The sequence below is a fragment of the Anas acuta genome, chromosome 4 (genome assembly GCF_963932015.1).
Source record: "Anas acuta chromosome 4, bAnaAcu1.1, whole genome shotgun sequence".
In the NCBI taxonomy this organism is placed as follows: domain Eukaryota; kingdom Metazoa; phylum Chordata; class Aves; order Anseriformes; family Anatidae; genus Anas; species Anas acuta.
In genome coordinates this window covers 40,434,157-40,450,115 of record NC_088982.1, presented here as the reverse complement: position 1 = coordinate 40,450,115, position 15,959 = coordinate 40,434,157, and the positions used below count along the sequence as shown (strand labels likewise).

Genomic DNA, 15,959 nt, shown 5'->3' with positions numbered 1-15,959 from the left:
TTTTCCTCGTAGTAGATTATTCTGCTATGATTTACTGTTTTCAACTCATACACATACTCTTTCAATTATAACATGCACAACGTAAGTGTTATTGCAAAATGTTGCATCTGTTTTTAGATAGTACACTCTATTCGGAAAGGCACTGGTATTTTGTTTTTACCTGCATAGCTACATCACTCGTGTATAAATATGAATAGTAGCATAATATGATTAACTCAAGAGATGGTAAAGTAACAGCATAAATGTTATAGGAACAAACTCATGTATCTTTAAAAGAGAGCAGTGATACAATGATATTTTAAAATGTTCACTGGCTTTGGAAGCAAACAAAATCACTTCCAGAAGACGGGAGGCCTCTGAAGTTATCATGAAAGATCAAAGAGAAGAATTGGTAAGTTACAACGGAGGCAACATTATGATGTCCAAAGGGCAAAATAGGTGTGATTGCTGAGATGATCTTGCAATCCTATTTCCGTATCTTGCTACATGAATAATGGCTTTTGTGGAGGTTTAACAACCAATGGGCATGTAGTCTCAGGCTGAAGAAAACAAGGAAACCTTGAAGAAAACAGGGAAACTGGTAGCCTTGAGCTAGCAGAAGCAAGGGAGATAAGGGATGGAAACTAAAAGACAAGAAGGAGAAAAACAGCTGAAGGAAAATTCCAGACTGACCTATGGTAACCCTTTGCTCATTAAGTGTCATTAACATATTTAAAAAACACACACCAAAACGCTAATATATGAAAATGCAGAATTTGGTGTCTTCTTCTCCCCCCACCCCCAAGCTGGTCCTCGGAATGCGCAAACTCGGTAAAAATAAGTTAGACCAGCTAAGGCAGACGACCAAAAGTAGCCAGAAGAGATAGTTTCACAAGTTTGCTGTCTATAAATAATGGTGATTCAAGTCAGAAGAGTGCTTGCTTTGTGAGAGATTGTCAAGCACCTGACTCTGCAGAGTTATATAATTAATTATTTAATTGAAAGACCTCTGTGTGCTTATTGTCAAGGTGCACCAGGCACTAACCTATGCATAACAGGCAGCTAAGCTCTACCACACTGCTCTCTCACTCTCCCCCCACAGAAGGACAGGGGAAGAAAATACAGTGAAAACCAGGAAAGCTTGCGGGTTGAGATAAAGAGCTTTTTAATTACAGCTCATGCAAGAAAAAATAGGTCGTGCAAAAGCAAAAGGAAGAAAACATTTTTTCCTTGTTTGCCATCAGTGAGTGATGTTCAGCCAGACCCAGTATAGTTTTTTATATTCTTGAAGAGCTGGAGGGAAAATACTATTGTCAAAATAACACCATGTGTATTTGTGTTTGAAATTATCTGCATCAATAAGGAATTATTTGCTTGTGGTGTATCTAAAGTTGTTTACAGGCCTAGAATAGTAAATAACCTAAATTTGACTCACAAGTGCCACAGAAAATCATTGTAGTAACTTGCTGTTACTGCATGTGGTAACATGCAGTAACATGCAGTAACTTGCAACTGCTAGAGTGGCACATGACCTGCTCCATCATTATCATATAGTGTCTTCAGCAACATCTGAGAAGTGCTAGGAGGTGTATTTTTGTATGAAATAATGGGCAAGAGACTGAAAATGTAGGCAAAGACTCAGGGAGTTATAATCTGGTGTGGCGAGGTGGACTATGTTGAGGAGATGGTAGAAGCGCAGACCAAAAATAAGGAGATGTAGAAGTGGAAACACTATAACAAGGTACAATTTTGAGAGGCCTCATGACAAGCAGGTCAATGCAGTATTCTAGCTCAGAGTACACCTAAATTCAGCCAACGGGAGAAGGATGCTATTATCTCCTGATACTATCTATGGTCATCTGGCCACGTTGCATACTAGAAACACAACTGACACAGAATCATCCAGAAAGTGTTTTGAGAAACTCTGAAGAGTGCTACAAAGCCTGGACACTTGACAGGATTTTCCTCCCATACTGAACATGCTTGAGGGTCAGGGGTTATGGCATCACATGTTGTGGAAGGTCAGTTACAGACACAATCATTAAGTCCAGGCAAGAGAGAAGGTCTGCTAGAGCTTGCTCTGCAAAGAATAAAATGGGAAGGGAGGAGAGAAGGAGGGGGGATGAAGAAAAACATCCCAGAAATCTAAAAAAATTTAGACTTAAGGCTATTTACTAGTTAATTCTGGGACGAGTAGACAACAGGGAATGGGAAAAGCACAACAGAAAGTTATAGGGTTCTAGTGGCCTCATCTAAAATCCTGGAAATGTTTCCAAGCTTTAAATTTGCTGAATTACCTGTTTTTTCTTGTAGGGCTATAAAAATAACACTAAAAGCTTCACTGAGACTTCATAAAATGTCATGTTTTTTAAACGGCACCTACCTGACTCTCCAGCCTGCTGCACATTCCAGCAGATTTCTGTGTTGGCCATGCCATCCCCAGCATCTTGCCTCCTGGGACATTACTCAGAATAGCACAGAATCTGAACCAGGCAACTACATCGTGGGACCCTGAGGTGGAAAAATAAGCATATTTAATGTTGCAGTAAAGGTTTGAGTGGCTCTCAGACTGTCAAGAGCATTGAAACCAGAAAGCTGCTGAAATTTTGCAACTTTTTCAACTCCCCTTTAAATCTTTGAAATGAATGAAAAACACAAGACGTCTTTTCAACAAGTGTTATTTTTGTCTACATACTAGAGACCCATCTTACATTGATATCTTTGAATGCTGCAGTATCGAGGAGGGGGATATCAAAGGATATTTTTTTCTAACTTCTGATGACAATCAGACCAGAAATTATAGCCAAATTAGCTAGTGTTACACCCGTTAATATTGCTATAATTCTATGTTTTGTAAAATGCTGGAAGAGCTCCCCTGATTACTTCAATACAGCATGACAATTGCTTTTAATTGTTGCCTTTTATGTAGATACAATATAGCCCAGCTATGCAATTTTACTTTCATTGTCCTTATTTTATATGGTGAATTATAAGAGAATAAATGAAGCAAACCATATGGAAACAAGAGCAGGTCAGCACCAATCCACTATGCACCTTCTTTTAAACAGTTTTCATAGTAGGTATCATGGCAGTGAATTAGCTCATTTGCCTTTTTATTACCTTTTTTGCAGACAAAACAATTAAATTTACTAGAAAGCTTCCCTTCTTTTTTAAGACTTTCTTTTTTCTAGATTCACTTGCAGGTCTTGCAAGTATTGGGTTAGAGAAACGAGTAATTTCTTTTGTTCAGACAATGGATTTTGAATTCACAGGCATACAGCAGAAAAGGATGAAGATACTTTGAAAGTACAATTTATCTGGACATTAGTATTTGTATTTTTGATAAAAGCAGTCCCAACATAATCTGCAAGAAAATGTCTCCAAAGATACTCTTTAAGTACTCTTTTCCATAATGTTCAAGTAGCCTGTGAAATAACAAAATCTGATTTTATGTTCATTCATCTCATAATTGAACTTAGTTCCTGAGATTTAAGTTTGATTTAAGCTTTTCCAAACTGGGAATTTATGGGACAGGGTGATGAGGAAGGCTCTTAAACTCCACTTGTGTAAACAGGGGCAGTCAAGAGATCACCTTAAGTACCTGTACAGTCTGCATGCAGCCTTGGGAAAGAACCAGGAGGAACTGGCCATCTACACACAACTACAGGATGATGGCCTTGCTGGCATGAAGGAGGTGTAGTGGAACAGCTCACATCACCAGAGTGCTGCAGTGGCTGGATATAGGCTTCTAAGGAAAGATGAGCAGAGAAGAGCAAAGGGCTTACAGTAAGCTGTGCATAGGACTGGATCAAGTACAAGGAGCTGTGATGTACAAGGAGGGTGAGACCTGACAAGAGAAGGAATTCAACATGCAGACGTGATGGTGTGTATCTGCTACAAGATGCCTGATCAAGGAACTGGATGAAGCTGTCTTTAAACAAAGGAAGATGCCTCCCAGTTGCATATGTGATCCTGATGAGACACTTAAACTACCCGGCATCTAATGGAAAGTCAAGATGAAAGGCACAAACATGATGTTTCTGGAGTGGTGCTCCACATGAGAAAGGCTGTGTGTCTGGAGTTCTGGGTACAGCTTTGGCCCTACTGTACAAGAGAGATTGACAAACTGAAAACTCAGACCCTAAAAGGGTTTGGGGGCTGAACACGCAGCGTGAGGGACTTGGGTTTATGCAATGTGGAGAAGGGAAGGGAAAGAAAGGATCTCATTGTTTGTTTGTTTTTTCCACTACATAAATAGAGATTATAGAGAAGATAGACTTAAACTGTTCCCAGAGGTGCACAGTGAAAGAACTGAAGGAAACAACTACAGTTTCCCCTTATACACAGCAAAGGAAACCTGACTGGATATGAGGAAAAAAATCACAGTGAGGGCAGTTACACAGTGAAGGAAGCTGCTTAGAGATGTTGTGGAAGCTCTGAGGTATCCTTGGAGCAACCTTCTGTAATGTTGAAGTTAGCCCTGCTTTAATTGGGAGGTTGGAAGAGATGAACTGGAGATGCCTCTTTCAATGTACAGTATTTGAGATTAGGCCTTGAATTAAAATATTTCTGTATGTGTAAAGGGGCTGTTGCCTACAGTTTTGTCAGGGCCTTCTGCAACTGGGTCTCAAACAGTAAGACTGTTTCAGTTGCTTTTTTTTTTTTTTTTTGTCAAGCCAAATTTGTTAAAGCTGGAATTTCCTATGCTGAACTACTTCTTCAGGCTAGTGATTTTCTTTTAAGTCCCATCAAGAGTAATTCAGTCACTTCCAAAAACAAATGAGCAGAAATGTGCATTTTTTCTCTGATACTAAAGAAAATGTTTATAACTATTTAATTAAAGCTGTGCTTTTTAGTAATGTGTTCAAGTTCGGCAGCTTAGAAAATCTGCACAAAGTTGGCCAAGTCGTGAGTGGCTTAGTTTACATAATTACAGAAGAGATTTGTTGGCACTGAGTATTTGGTCTCCAGCAGTCTTTTTACAATCAATGTACTCTATCTCAGAGCTTCAGAGAGGCAAGCAGAAATTTTGGTATACAAAAAGGCTTCCTGCAGGAACAATGTGGTAAAGGAACAAAAATCATTGATGCTGCGTGTAACTGAGCTCTGGAGTTTGAGTAACATAACTGAATGGAGGCACAGATAAGAATTAAGACAGGGTGGAGGTGAAAGGAAGGAGTCCTTACTCACATTGTAAGTGAAGTGGGGGGATTTATGAACTCTAAAGTACATTGTTCTCCAGAAATTGAAACTGAATCTTTTTCTCATTGCCTTCCCATGAGTTCATAACTTTAAAAAAAAAAAAAAAAAAAAAAAAGTAAATTATTAACTTTTTAATCACACTATGATGTAACAATTTCCGTTTTCCCTCACAGGATTTCTGAAAAGATTGGATTCTGTTTACTGAACAGACCAAGCACCTGAAAGAGACTGTATCAATGTCTTTAAAAATATATACATTTTGAAAAAAGATACATGTATATACAAAAGGAGTCAGATTACAAGAAGAAAAACATGGGTTTGATGACAAGAGCAGTTGAATGTAGCCCCAAAAAACTGAGTCCTGTCCCTGACTTCATCTCTCCATCTCCATGTGATTTGGACAAGTTCCTTAACCCATATTTTTCACAATTGCCAACAATTTTCCGAGTTCCTTCTTACACAAAATCTTGATTTTAAGTTACTTCGTGTATCTGGCCTTAGGATGAGGTGCCTCATGCTCCCCAGGCATATATTTCTAGTCCTTATAGTCAGCTAGCTCAGATGGAGTTTTTTCCAATGCAGATGGCTACAGTTTGAAGAAATGAGTGCCATCTACAGAGCTTAATTCAAACAAACATTGAATTACCACAGCTACAACAGAACACACTTGGGACTGTATATAAACATAGAGAATCCTAGGGCAGGCTAAATAATCTCTTTAAAAATCAACTCCAGGTATCACATATCAGACCCTAAATCTTTAGGTTCATCTATTTTGTTTTCCCATTTATAAAATAAAACTCTTACTTTGGGGTTTTTGAGAAAATGAACTAATTCACATTCAAAAAGCCACTTGATATTGTGCTGCTGAGTACCATAAAGGGTGAGCAAAAAAAGGTAAAATTAATTATTCTGCATTTACAGCAGATTGCAAGGAATGTGCAGTAAATCACACATGGAGGCATACAAAAGAAGAATATCTGATTTTTCCCATTATATATGTATTATAGTCAGGGTACAATTACATTTTTCTGTTCCCATTCAATTAATTACTGTATTATAAGATACAGTGGGACTTAGGCTATACACTTAAAAAAAAATCATTTTAAAAGATTTAAAAATAAATAAAATGGGTAGAAGAAAGCTGTAAGCACCCCCACAGCATGTAAACCCCAATCCATTTGATTTTTTCCATCACCGGTGTTTGGTGTTGGTCATTGCAGGGCCAGCTCAATTCCTGGAATCCCCAGGCTGACTGAGAACAGGGAGCAGTGCAATCCCAGACGGCTCCCAGTGTCGCCTTCCATCTCATCCCTTTTGCTGCATGCTGGTGATCTATGCTGCACGTAGCAGCCCTGAGTGCAGCTAATTATGGTAGCTGTAGTATCAGAACTCATCTAGTCTCGGGAGCATGAAACACTGTTTGATCTATTTACCCTGCCAAGAAGCAGCATAAAGGGAAACTCCATCTAGCAACTACAGCATTACCAAAGTACACTCAAACAAGGAGACAAACCATACTTTCTGTTTTCCACCACAGGCTACAATAGATGAGCCTGCAAAAGATTACTGTGACTCCCATTCCCATGTTCTTAAAAAGCATATTACAAGCGCTCTGTTATAATAGGCATGCAGATGTCCATTAAAAAAGTTCGATGCAGCCTAGTATGACATTCAAGCTGGGAGTACATCATTCATGGAATGATAGAATCATCTAGGTTAGAAAAGACCTTCAAGATTATCAAGTCCAACCATCAGCCTGACCTACTGAGTCCCATCACTGAACCACGTCCCTTAGTGCTATGTCCACATATTTCTTAAATACCTCCAGGGATAGAGACACCACTCTTCCCAGTGCAACCTGTTTCAATGCTTGACCGCCCTCTCCATTAAGAAATTCTTCCTTCTGTCTAGTCTAAACCTGCCCTGACACAACCTGAGACCATTTCCTTGTGTCCTATCCCTTGTCACCTGAGAAAACACAGACACCCTGCAATCTTCAACCTCCTTTCAGGAAGTTTTAAAGAGTGATGGGATCTCCCCTCATTATCTTCTTCTCCAGACTAAACAAACATAGTTCCCTCAGCCACTCCTCACAATCTTGTTTTCTACTCCTTCACCAGCTTTGTTGTTGTTCTCTGCACATGCTTGCGCAACTCCTTCTCGTAGTGAACTGAACACGGTACTCAAAGTGCAGTCTCACCAGTGCTGCTTATAAGTGGACAATCACATCTCCAGTCCTGCCAGACACACTATTACTGATGCAGACTGGGATGTCATTGGCCTTCTTGGGCACACTTGGCTCATGTTGAGCTAGTTGTTGACCAGCACCCAGTTGCAGCATCTGGCATTTAGTCTTGTTGAATATCAGGTGATCGGACTCAGCCCATTGATCTAACCTATCCAGATCGTTCTGCGAAGCCTTTCTACCCCTCAAAGAGATTGGCCGTCCCTCCTAATGTGGTGTCATCTGCAGACTTACTGAGGGTGCGTTCAATACCCTCATTCAGGTTACAGATAAAAACATTAAACAAAACTGTTCCTAAGACTAAGCCTGAGAAATGCCACTGTTGACCAGCCACCAACTGGATTGAACTCCATTCATGACAATTCTTTAAGCCCAGCCATCCAAATAGTTCTTCACGGAGAAAACTGTATACCTCTCCAAGCTACGAGCAGCCAGTTTTCCAGAAAACTGTGAGAAACAGTATCAACTGCCTAACTAAACTCCAGGTAAACAACATCCATAACTTTTTCCTCATTTACTAAGCAGGTCATTTTGTCATACATAGAAAGAGATCAGGTTAGCTTGGCAGGATCTGCCTTTCATAAACTCACACTGTATGCTTCTTGTAACTCAGCTGTGTCGTATGTGCCATGTGAGATTCAGCAGAGAGAATCTCTTCAGGAGAGAGATATATGGCTTATGCAGGCAGATAAGTTATTTTTGAAAGAGTGTGCTTCTGCTGATAACATTTTTTGTCTTACATGCAAGTTGGTGGCGATAACCAGGTGCAACTTTCAGATGTCAGGAGCATAGATTTCCATTTTCCTGCAATACCTCTCCCTAGTCCTGGAAGAGCAGGTAAGGTTTCTACTTCTTCTAGGAAAACAATGACACTTTGTCACTTGCCAGAGGTACAAGTAGGCACCACTGGTATAGGTGTTATAATTCTTAACTAGCAGTATCAAGGAAGGCCACTGAGGTTTTCCATCATGTTGCCTACAAAACTGGTAGTGTATTATTAATAGTTAACAGCATATTAACTGTTAATAAGGCATTCAAAGTATGTGGAGTGAAATCCTGTCAGTGTTGTTTATTCCTTTACATAAAATGGGTCTTCTACTGGATTAGTTGTTTGCAAGACCATTACCTCAAAAACAATATTGCCATAATTTGTATCTGCACATACAAAATTTGTGGGAAATGATAACCTGAAATTACCAATGAGTTCAAGTCCTTGTCCCGGCATAGACAACAAATTTCTCCACACCATCCAGATCTGTTTTTAAAACTGTAGGGAAGAAAATTACTAAGCACTTGACATTAGCAGACTTCCAGCAGAGACTGCAGCCAGGGAAAGGTACAGTGGGAGACATTTTTGGCGAAGCTATTCATAATATCCCTCTACTCAAAAATAAATTACAGCCAGCAAATTTGTTTCACTTGTATTTTCGTTTAAAAGTGGCACCTTAAATAAATGACAATTTCTAGTCATCAGTGGATTAATTGTGCGATTTTGATATAAGATTTTTAACTGCCGTAGGGTCAAACTTTCTACCCTACAGGTAAAAGCAGGCTTTTAAAAAAACAATGCATCGGTGGGCAGGAAATAGGCTTTTTGGTAGTTTTTGAGCATTAGCACTAGAGTTAATTGTTAAGTTATTAAACTATAGTTTTTAATTTATAGCAGCTATAGTAGAAACAGTGTCTGAGTGATTGCTCTTTGCTACCATTATAGACATACCTCATCCATTATATCATGAAATACTGTACATGTAAGATGGTTTGTAACAATGCTTGTTACCTGCTGATAACAACCTATCAGCAAGAACAACACAATTCTATAGTACATCTCCTGCTGGCAAATAACTGGCTTCCAAATATTTTTGCTGCTCTTTGCTAATTTCTTCAATAAAAAAAAGAATCAGTGTCTTGATTTTACACTGGTACATTAATTTATGAATGGAAGACAGAAATCATCCTTCAGATTCATTCTGAGCATGATATTGTAGGACCAGTCCTGGGAATAGCACTGACCCAGCAAGAGCAGAAGAACCTTCAGTACTGAGGAACCTTTGAGAATGGGCACAAGCAGCTAAGGTTCATTGTTTGGCACTGAAACAGTGAGAAGGTAAATTGTTTTGGGATTGATGATACAGAATTGGAGGTCCTTCTGCCTCTGAAAGAATAATCTGTTTGTTTAGGTACTGGGGACTTGCAATACAGTTCTATCCCTTTGAACTCCTGCTCAAAATGGACTTTTGAGAAAATATTCCCATAAGGACCTGCTAATAGTCCTTTCTAGCAAGGTTTGGTCTTTGCAGGGAAAAACAGTCACTTGTTTGCAAATATGTCAATATTTATTCCCAGAGTCCTGTCCTAAAAAAGTCTGTAGAACTGGAATCACAAATCTAGATTGAATGAGAATAAAGAATAAAGAATGAATAAAGAATAAAGAATAGTGTGGGAAATACTAACAAAAACTAAGATGCTGCATCATATACATTTCTCTGAGTAATAAATAGCAGATAATAAATAACAGATAGTAGAGTCTTCCCCTCTCCATTTCTGAGCAATTTTCAAACTTACAGATTTATGACAACACCTTGGATTTCTATTTTCAGGCACAGGATGTTTTATCATGTCCTGATGGACAATGGAAAGAACATCATCACTGGTTATAATGTGTCTATAACAGTGATATTGAACAACTTTGTTAAAATGTTAACATTATCTTTAAAATGTTAAATTATCTTTATAGATAATATATCATAAAGTTGTAATAGAAAAAAGGCTAGGCTAGGTTTGCCTTGTCCACATTAAGAGACTCAGAATACTACAGCTCCTAAACATAATTCCAATTTGTCCTAAAAGACCTGATAGTTAGAATATTTTTGTTTTTAAAAAAGCAACCTGAAAAGCTGCTGTCATTTACTAAAATACACAATTTTGGGATTCTGCAGCAAACTAAGACATGCAACTGCTTAGAGCTAAAAGGTTATATTAAGAGTAAAAACAATTGTGTTGCACCCTTTTTGCACTTTTTCCCTGTGAAGTCACTGCAAAATACACCAAAGAAAGTAAAGAAATAATACTCCTGGAAATCAGAAATATTTTAGTACACATGTACAGTGAATGGTCATGTTTGAGTTGTTCTTGTTTTGCTTAACACACTATACGTTTACTCTAGAAAACTGACAACATATGAGAATTCTTAGTGCATTATAGTGATGTATTTTAAATAATCTCTAAAATGACTATTCTTTGTTAGGAGTTATGAGAAAGACCTGAAAAACATGAATGCAAGTGTATTTATTGTCCTTGGTTTTAGCTTCTACTGATGGCACAGTGATGAAAGAAAGGGTATAGCGACAAGACCTTGTCAGGTAGAATGAGAGGGATAAAAATCAGTACCTATTCAGAGTAACAAGTTTGTTCCAACAGCTGAGGTTGAACTGTTGTGCTCTAGTGATTCCTGGATGTGGTACCCTCTGCTAGCCTCTCCCTGATTCTTCTGCAAGCCATTCCCAGATTCTTCTCCTCCATTCTGTGCTGGCTATATAAAGCTGAGCCCTCTGAGGACAGTGGAGGGAAACATTTGGCTGTGAGAATCCTGCACCTGCCAGTAAAAAGTTTGTATTTAATGTATTACTGGCCACAGCCTGGAAGATGTTTATCTTCTTGCAAAGCCAAGTATTTTTCTGAAGCAAGCTGATGTGAGATGGGACTTTTCACTCCTCAAAACAAATCTAGCATTATATTATTCATGTTACCTAATTACTCCACATCAGCTTGTATCTCTGTCCTCTGCAATCCCTCTCTATTTTCAGTGAAGGTCTGGGATGCCTTAGAATGGATCTGACAATAATATTTTTTTCCCAAAGGAATTCAAAAAGTTTCAAAGCAGTAGGATACAGAATCGTACACTCCAAAGAGATGGGTAAGGTGACCTTTATTGAGTTTGCAGAGTAATTGTGACAGGCTATAAAGTCATACACATTCTTAGAGTTTAGAACAGTACAATATGCTCCAAAGGATTTGATTTGATGCCTCCATTTGTTTAAAAAGATCATTTGTTTATACTAAGTTGATCTATAATTATGTATCTTGTTCCAAGATAAAATAGTTGATAAATCTTTCCATTTATCTAGCACATGTCAAATTAATGGGTAAATGTAAATAGAAGTAAAAACATTCATAATGGGCAAAGGAATTGCTATTTGGAAAATATAGCAAAACATGCTATAGTAATTATAATCAGGAGCTTGTTCTGCAATATCAGACTCTTTTAAGGGTAAGTAGCACAAATATTCTTGCTGTATACAGAAGAAATCATCACTGTGTTTGTGCACACTAAGGAGGGTTTCCTGTTGATGGGTTTTACAGAGGTAATTTTGCAGGTCTTAAAAACATAGTCCTTCACAAGGTCCCCCCCAAATGTCCATTTCCTCCTTCCTTTTGATTTCATTAGGCAGAAGGAGTTATTTTAACAGCAGACTCATTAATGCATTTACTTAGTTGGCTTACTAACCAGCTAATACCTCCCCAGTGTACTGCTATCAGCTGTTGTGTCTGTATCACTGTTTTCAATAGGATTCCACTTGACTGCAATTTTCAGTTCCCTGTCTACATTTAATGTTCTTTCAAGGTATACATTAAGAAGGTAAATAACTTATCTCCCAGCCTTTTATCTTTGTCCTTGCTATGTTCTCTAGTCTTACAGAAGAGCTTGTTTTCTCCTCATTTTTGCATTGTGAGTTTGTTAGAAAATTGTGACAAAATCTCACAGGCTAGCACCAATTTTCCATGCTTGCTTATGTCTGTCATACAGCAGAAACAGCGAAACAGGCGCTAGGTAGGAGGTTAACTATAATACTTAAATTATATATTTTACATTTCTGACAAATCTTACAAGACAATTTTAAGAAATGTTAAATAATTGGAAACCAAACAGTACAAATTCCCTCATCCTTTTAATACAAGAAAGGAAGAAAAAAAAAGCAAGGGGATGTTAAAATTTGTAATATACTCACAAGTCTCGGAAAGGCTGTGGAGTAAGTTGCCGCAGTAAAGTTTGCACTAATGACAGCACCAAATGCTCCACCCCCTCCTCCATTCTCTTTTACTTTCAGTTGTTACATAATAATTTGGAACTATGTTTGTACATAATACACAGTGGAAATTACTCACACCATAAAGAAGGATTCCTCTTTCGCCCACTTCTGAGCAATACTCAGATGCAGGGGGAGGGAGAGGGAGGGTGGGAACAACACGGGGAAAGGCACATGTCTCCATTTAGGGGGGGCAGGCAAACAGCTGACAAGTACAAACAGCAGCCTCTTGCTGTCCTGAGCAGCAACACTTACACTGCTACCTCTAATTCCATATAGGGGAGGAAGCACACAGTTTGTGCCTATATCTTTACACAGTCCCCTCCACCTTTGTAGCTGAAGCGTATACTCCCAGCCAGCTCTCCAAAGACTTGCTTAATTTGGAAGCAAAAAAATGCAGCTTTTTTGTCATAATTCCTCCTCCTCTCAGCAGCCTGAACAATATTTTACACAGGAGGGAAAGAGAAGTTGCCTTTTGAGACAACAGCAAGAAAGAGAATGGCCATGGGAAAAGGCTGACAGGACAGAAAAGATCTCTGAAAAGGGCAAGATCTAGTTTGCTGCAAGATGACAGGGCAGAGAGGTGTACTAGACACAGGTGACATCAGAAGTATATCCTTATAAAGGAGCTGAAAAAATACTCTGTCAATTGCACAAAACTAAAGAGAAAAAAAAAAAAGATTTTAGCTATTAAGGTAAGTGTGGGTTTAGTGTCTATGATAACCATAGGGCATGGCAGCTGTAATCCTGAAGTTCTACATAGACACCTCACAATGAAAATCCTTTCTACTGTGAATTAAACTTAAATTAAAGTCCTGAAGATGAAGCCTAGTAGCTTTCAGAGTGCTCTCAGGTTTCCAGGCACCATCACTTAACTATGTAAAGGTCATGCACTCCAGAGGCAACAGTGAAAATGGTACCTCCCATCTGTGCAATCTTCTTTTTGTCCCCTTCTGCATTATTCTGGGTGCTGGTTATTATTCTGTGTGTGTCACACACTGTGAGGTGGTAAGAATACTCTGCAGCTAAATGAGAAAGTTTTAGCAATGTACCTATCACCTAATTGAAGAAAATATAAGCTAGTGTTGGACATTTTCTTCCTGTTTCTCAGGGAAAATACATCTTTTTCAGGAACAGTATTTATAAAACCTTTGAAGAATGAGCCATTTCTAACAGCAATAACAGTTTCCTGTGAAGGACATTCTATTGCAGCCAGATTCAGAAAATGTACTTAAGGACTTAAATAGAATCATAGAATCATAGAAAGATTTGGGTTGGAGGGGACCTTAAAGATAATATAATTCCAACCCCCCTGCTGTGGCCAAGGACACTGGACCTGGTTGCTCAAAGCCCCATCAACTTGGCCTTGAACACCTCCAGGGATGGGGCATCCCCGGCTTCTCTGTGCAACCTGTTCCAGTGCCTCACCACCCTCTGAGTATAGAATTTCTTCCTCATATCTAATCTAAACCTATCATTTTTTCTGTTGTTTAAAGTCATTACTCCTTGTACTATCACTGCACTCCCGGACAAAGAGTCCCTCCCCAGCCTTCCAGTAGGCCCCCTTTAGGTACTGAAAGGCCACTGTAAGGTCTCCCCCAAGCCTTCTTCAGGCTGAACAACCCCAACTCCCTCAGCCTGTCTTTATAGGATAAATGCTCCAGCCAGACCCTTGACCATCTTTGTGGCCCTCCTCTGGACTTGTTCTAATAGGTCCATGTCGTGTCCACACTGTATCACTTGGGTCCAGCATCCATTCTTCAGAGAAGGCAGTGAAATGAAATGCAGCCACAATGATTAGCTCCTGTATAGGATCTGATTCAGAGTCACTATCACTGCAAAGGTGAAATCTACCACCCCTGGCAGCTGTTGAAACCTGGGCAACGTTTGAAACAGACAATTAAAGTACGGACTTGGCTGCAATTCTTGCTGTAACAGAGTACAAAAATGCATGTGAAAAGGAGGTACCAGCATTGCAGGAAAAAAACACCAGCCTAGATGAATATTTAAACCGAAGTAACATACTCATTTATTTTGACTGGTTTGTGATTAAGGGCACTAGGCACTACTTCTTCACTACTTCAAAAGTAGTCATAAAGATTTGTTGTGGATGAAATATTTACACAGATCTGATGTATCAGCGATATAAGATTTATTAATTCCTTTATGGCAAATCACAAATTAGACTGTATGATTTTTACTTCAGTAGCACTTAATCATCAGTTAATCATTAGCCTATTTAACACAATAATTCAGTAGGGTTTGCTACAATCAAAACAGTGGCTTAGTTAAAGATAAAGTTAATAAATAAAGTTAAAATACATCTTGCTTTGTAAATGGCAAGATTCTCACACAATATTTATAGCAGGATATTAGCAGTTTCCATATAGCAAGAGATTGCGGGATTTCTATAGGGCAAAGGATTAGGTATTTCTATACAACAAGGTATTGGGGATTTATAAATGCCACTGCACATTCAAGAACTTTTTTGGTGAATTACTCACCCTCTTCTGCCTCTACTGTCAGGCCTCAAGTGAATTCCTCACTTTTTTCTACATCGGTGCGTATGGAGGTTGACCAGTGAACCTTGGGGAGTCTTGCCCTGAGAGGCATCCCACCGCAGGGGGAGATCCTAGATCACAGCCCGCTGTGGTCCCAGAGAACTCAAAGGGGCTCTTCGCTTAGGACCAGTATTCATAGGACTGCAAGATGATTGGCTTTAGTCAATATTTTCCCTGGCCACAATTCCTGCTGGGTGATTCTCGTGTTGCCCACCAACCATATGACTCCAGTACCTTCTGGGTTGTACAGGTCTGGTATCCAGCTGGCACAAGTTCCTGGTACAGTTAGGGAGTGTCTCATCGTTCCAACTCACTGCACTTGGAACAACAGCAAGAACATAACATAACATTAGTTTATCTTGAGATCACAGAGTGGCCCAGTGAGGGGTCATATTTTTTCCAAGAGTAAGAGTAAAGAATTTCACATAAATGTGTATATGTATTTGGACTTGGAATCCCATGGTGTCTCTTATATGTAACTTTTTAAAAATGAAAGGAAATACATCATATTCTCTCTGTCTTTACCTTCTTATGTGATACCTTTGCTATAAAATAATTTGTCAGAATTTGCTCACTAAGGAAAAATTTATAATCAAACAGTTGAGACCAAGCAAACAAAGCTTTAGGTACTCATAAATTTATTCTGTGGAAAAAGGTCAAAAATCACTCATTTATTATTTTTAAGTTACTTTCCAAATAATTTCCTTTGAACACTGCAAAACAGGAAGACTTTATATGCAATAGATTTTTTTTTTTTTTTTTTGACTAGATCTCTGTGTTTGTTCTTTTGTTAAGATCTATATTTTGCTGGCACTTCTGAGGTTAAAATATATACTTTTCTAGATTAATATAAAAGCTGTTCCTAAACATTACAGTAGATGT

General features: G+C 38.7%; 1 protein-coding gene across 4 annotated transcripts in view; it reads right to left on the bottom strand.

Moving 5' to 3' along the window:
- IL15 (interleukin 15) overlaps positions 1-12,731 on the bottom strand; it is a 43,138-nt gene extending 30,407 nt beyond the window's left edge. For 2 of the 4 annotated variants that reach the window (XM_068680826.1, XM_068680827.1), the window contains exons 1-2: positions 12,598-12,731; positions 2,363-2,490 (exon numbers count right to left, since the gene is read on the bottom strand). In XM_068680826.1, the coding sequence (XP_068536927.1) occupies positions 2,363-2,490; positions 12,598-12,700 (231 nt within the window). In that variant the 5' untranslated portion in view covers positions 12,701-12,731. The other 2 variants (XM_068680825.1, XM_068680828.1) reach the window with 2 other exon arrangements.
- Between the last annotated feature and the right edge of the window lie 3,228 nt (positions 12,732-15,959).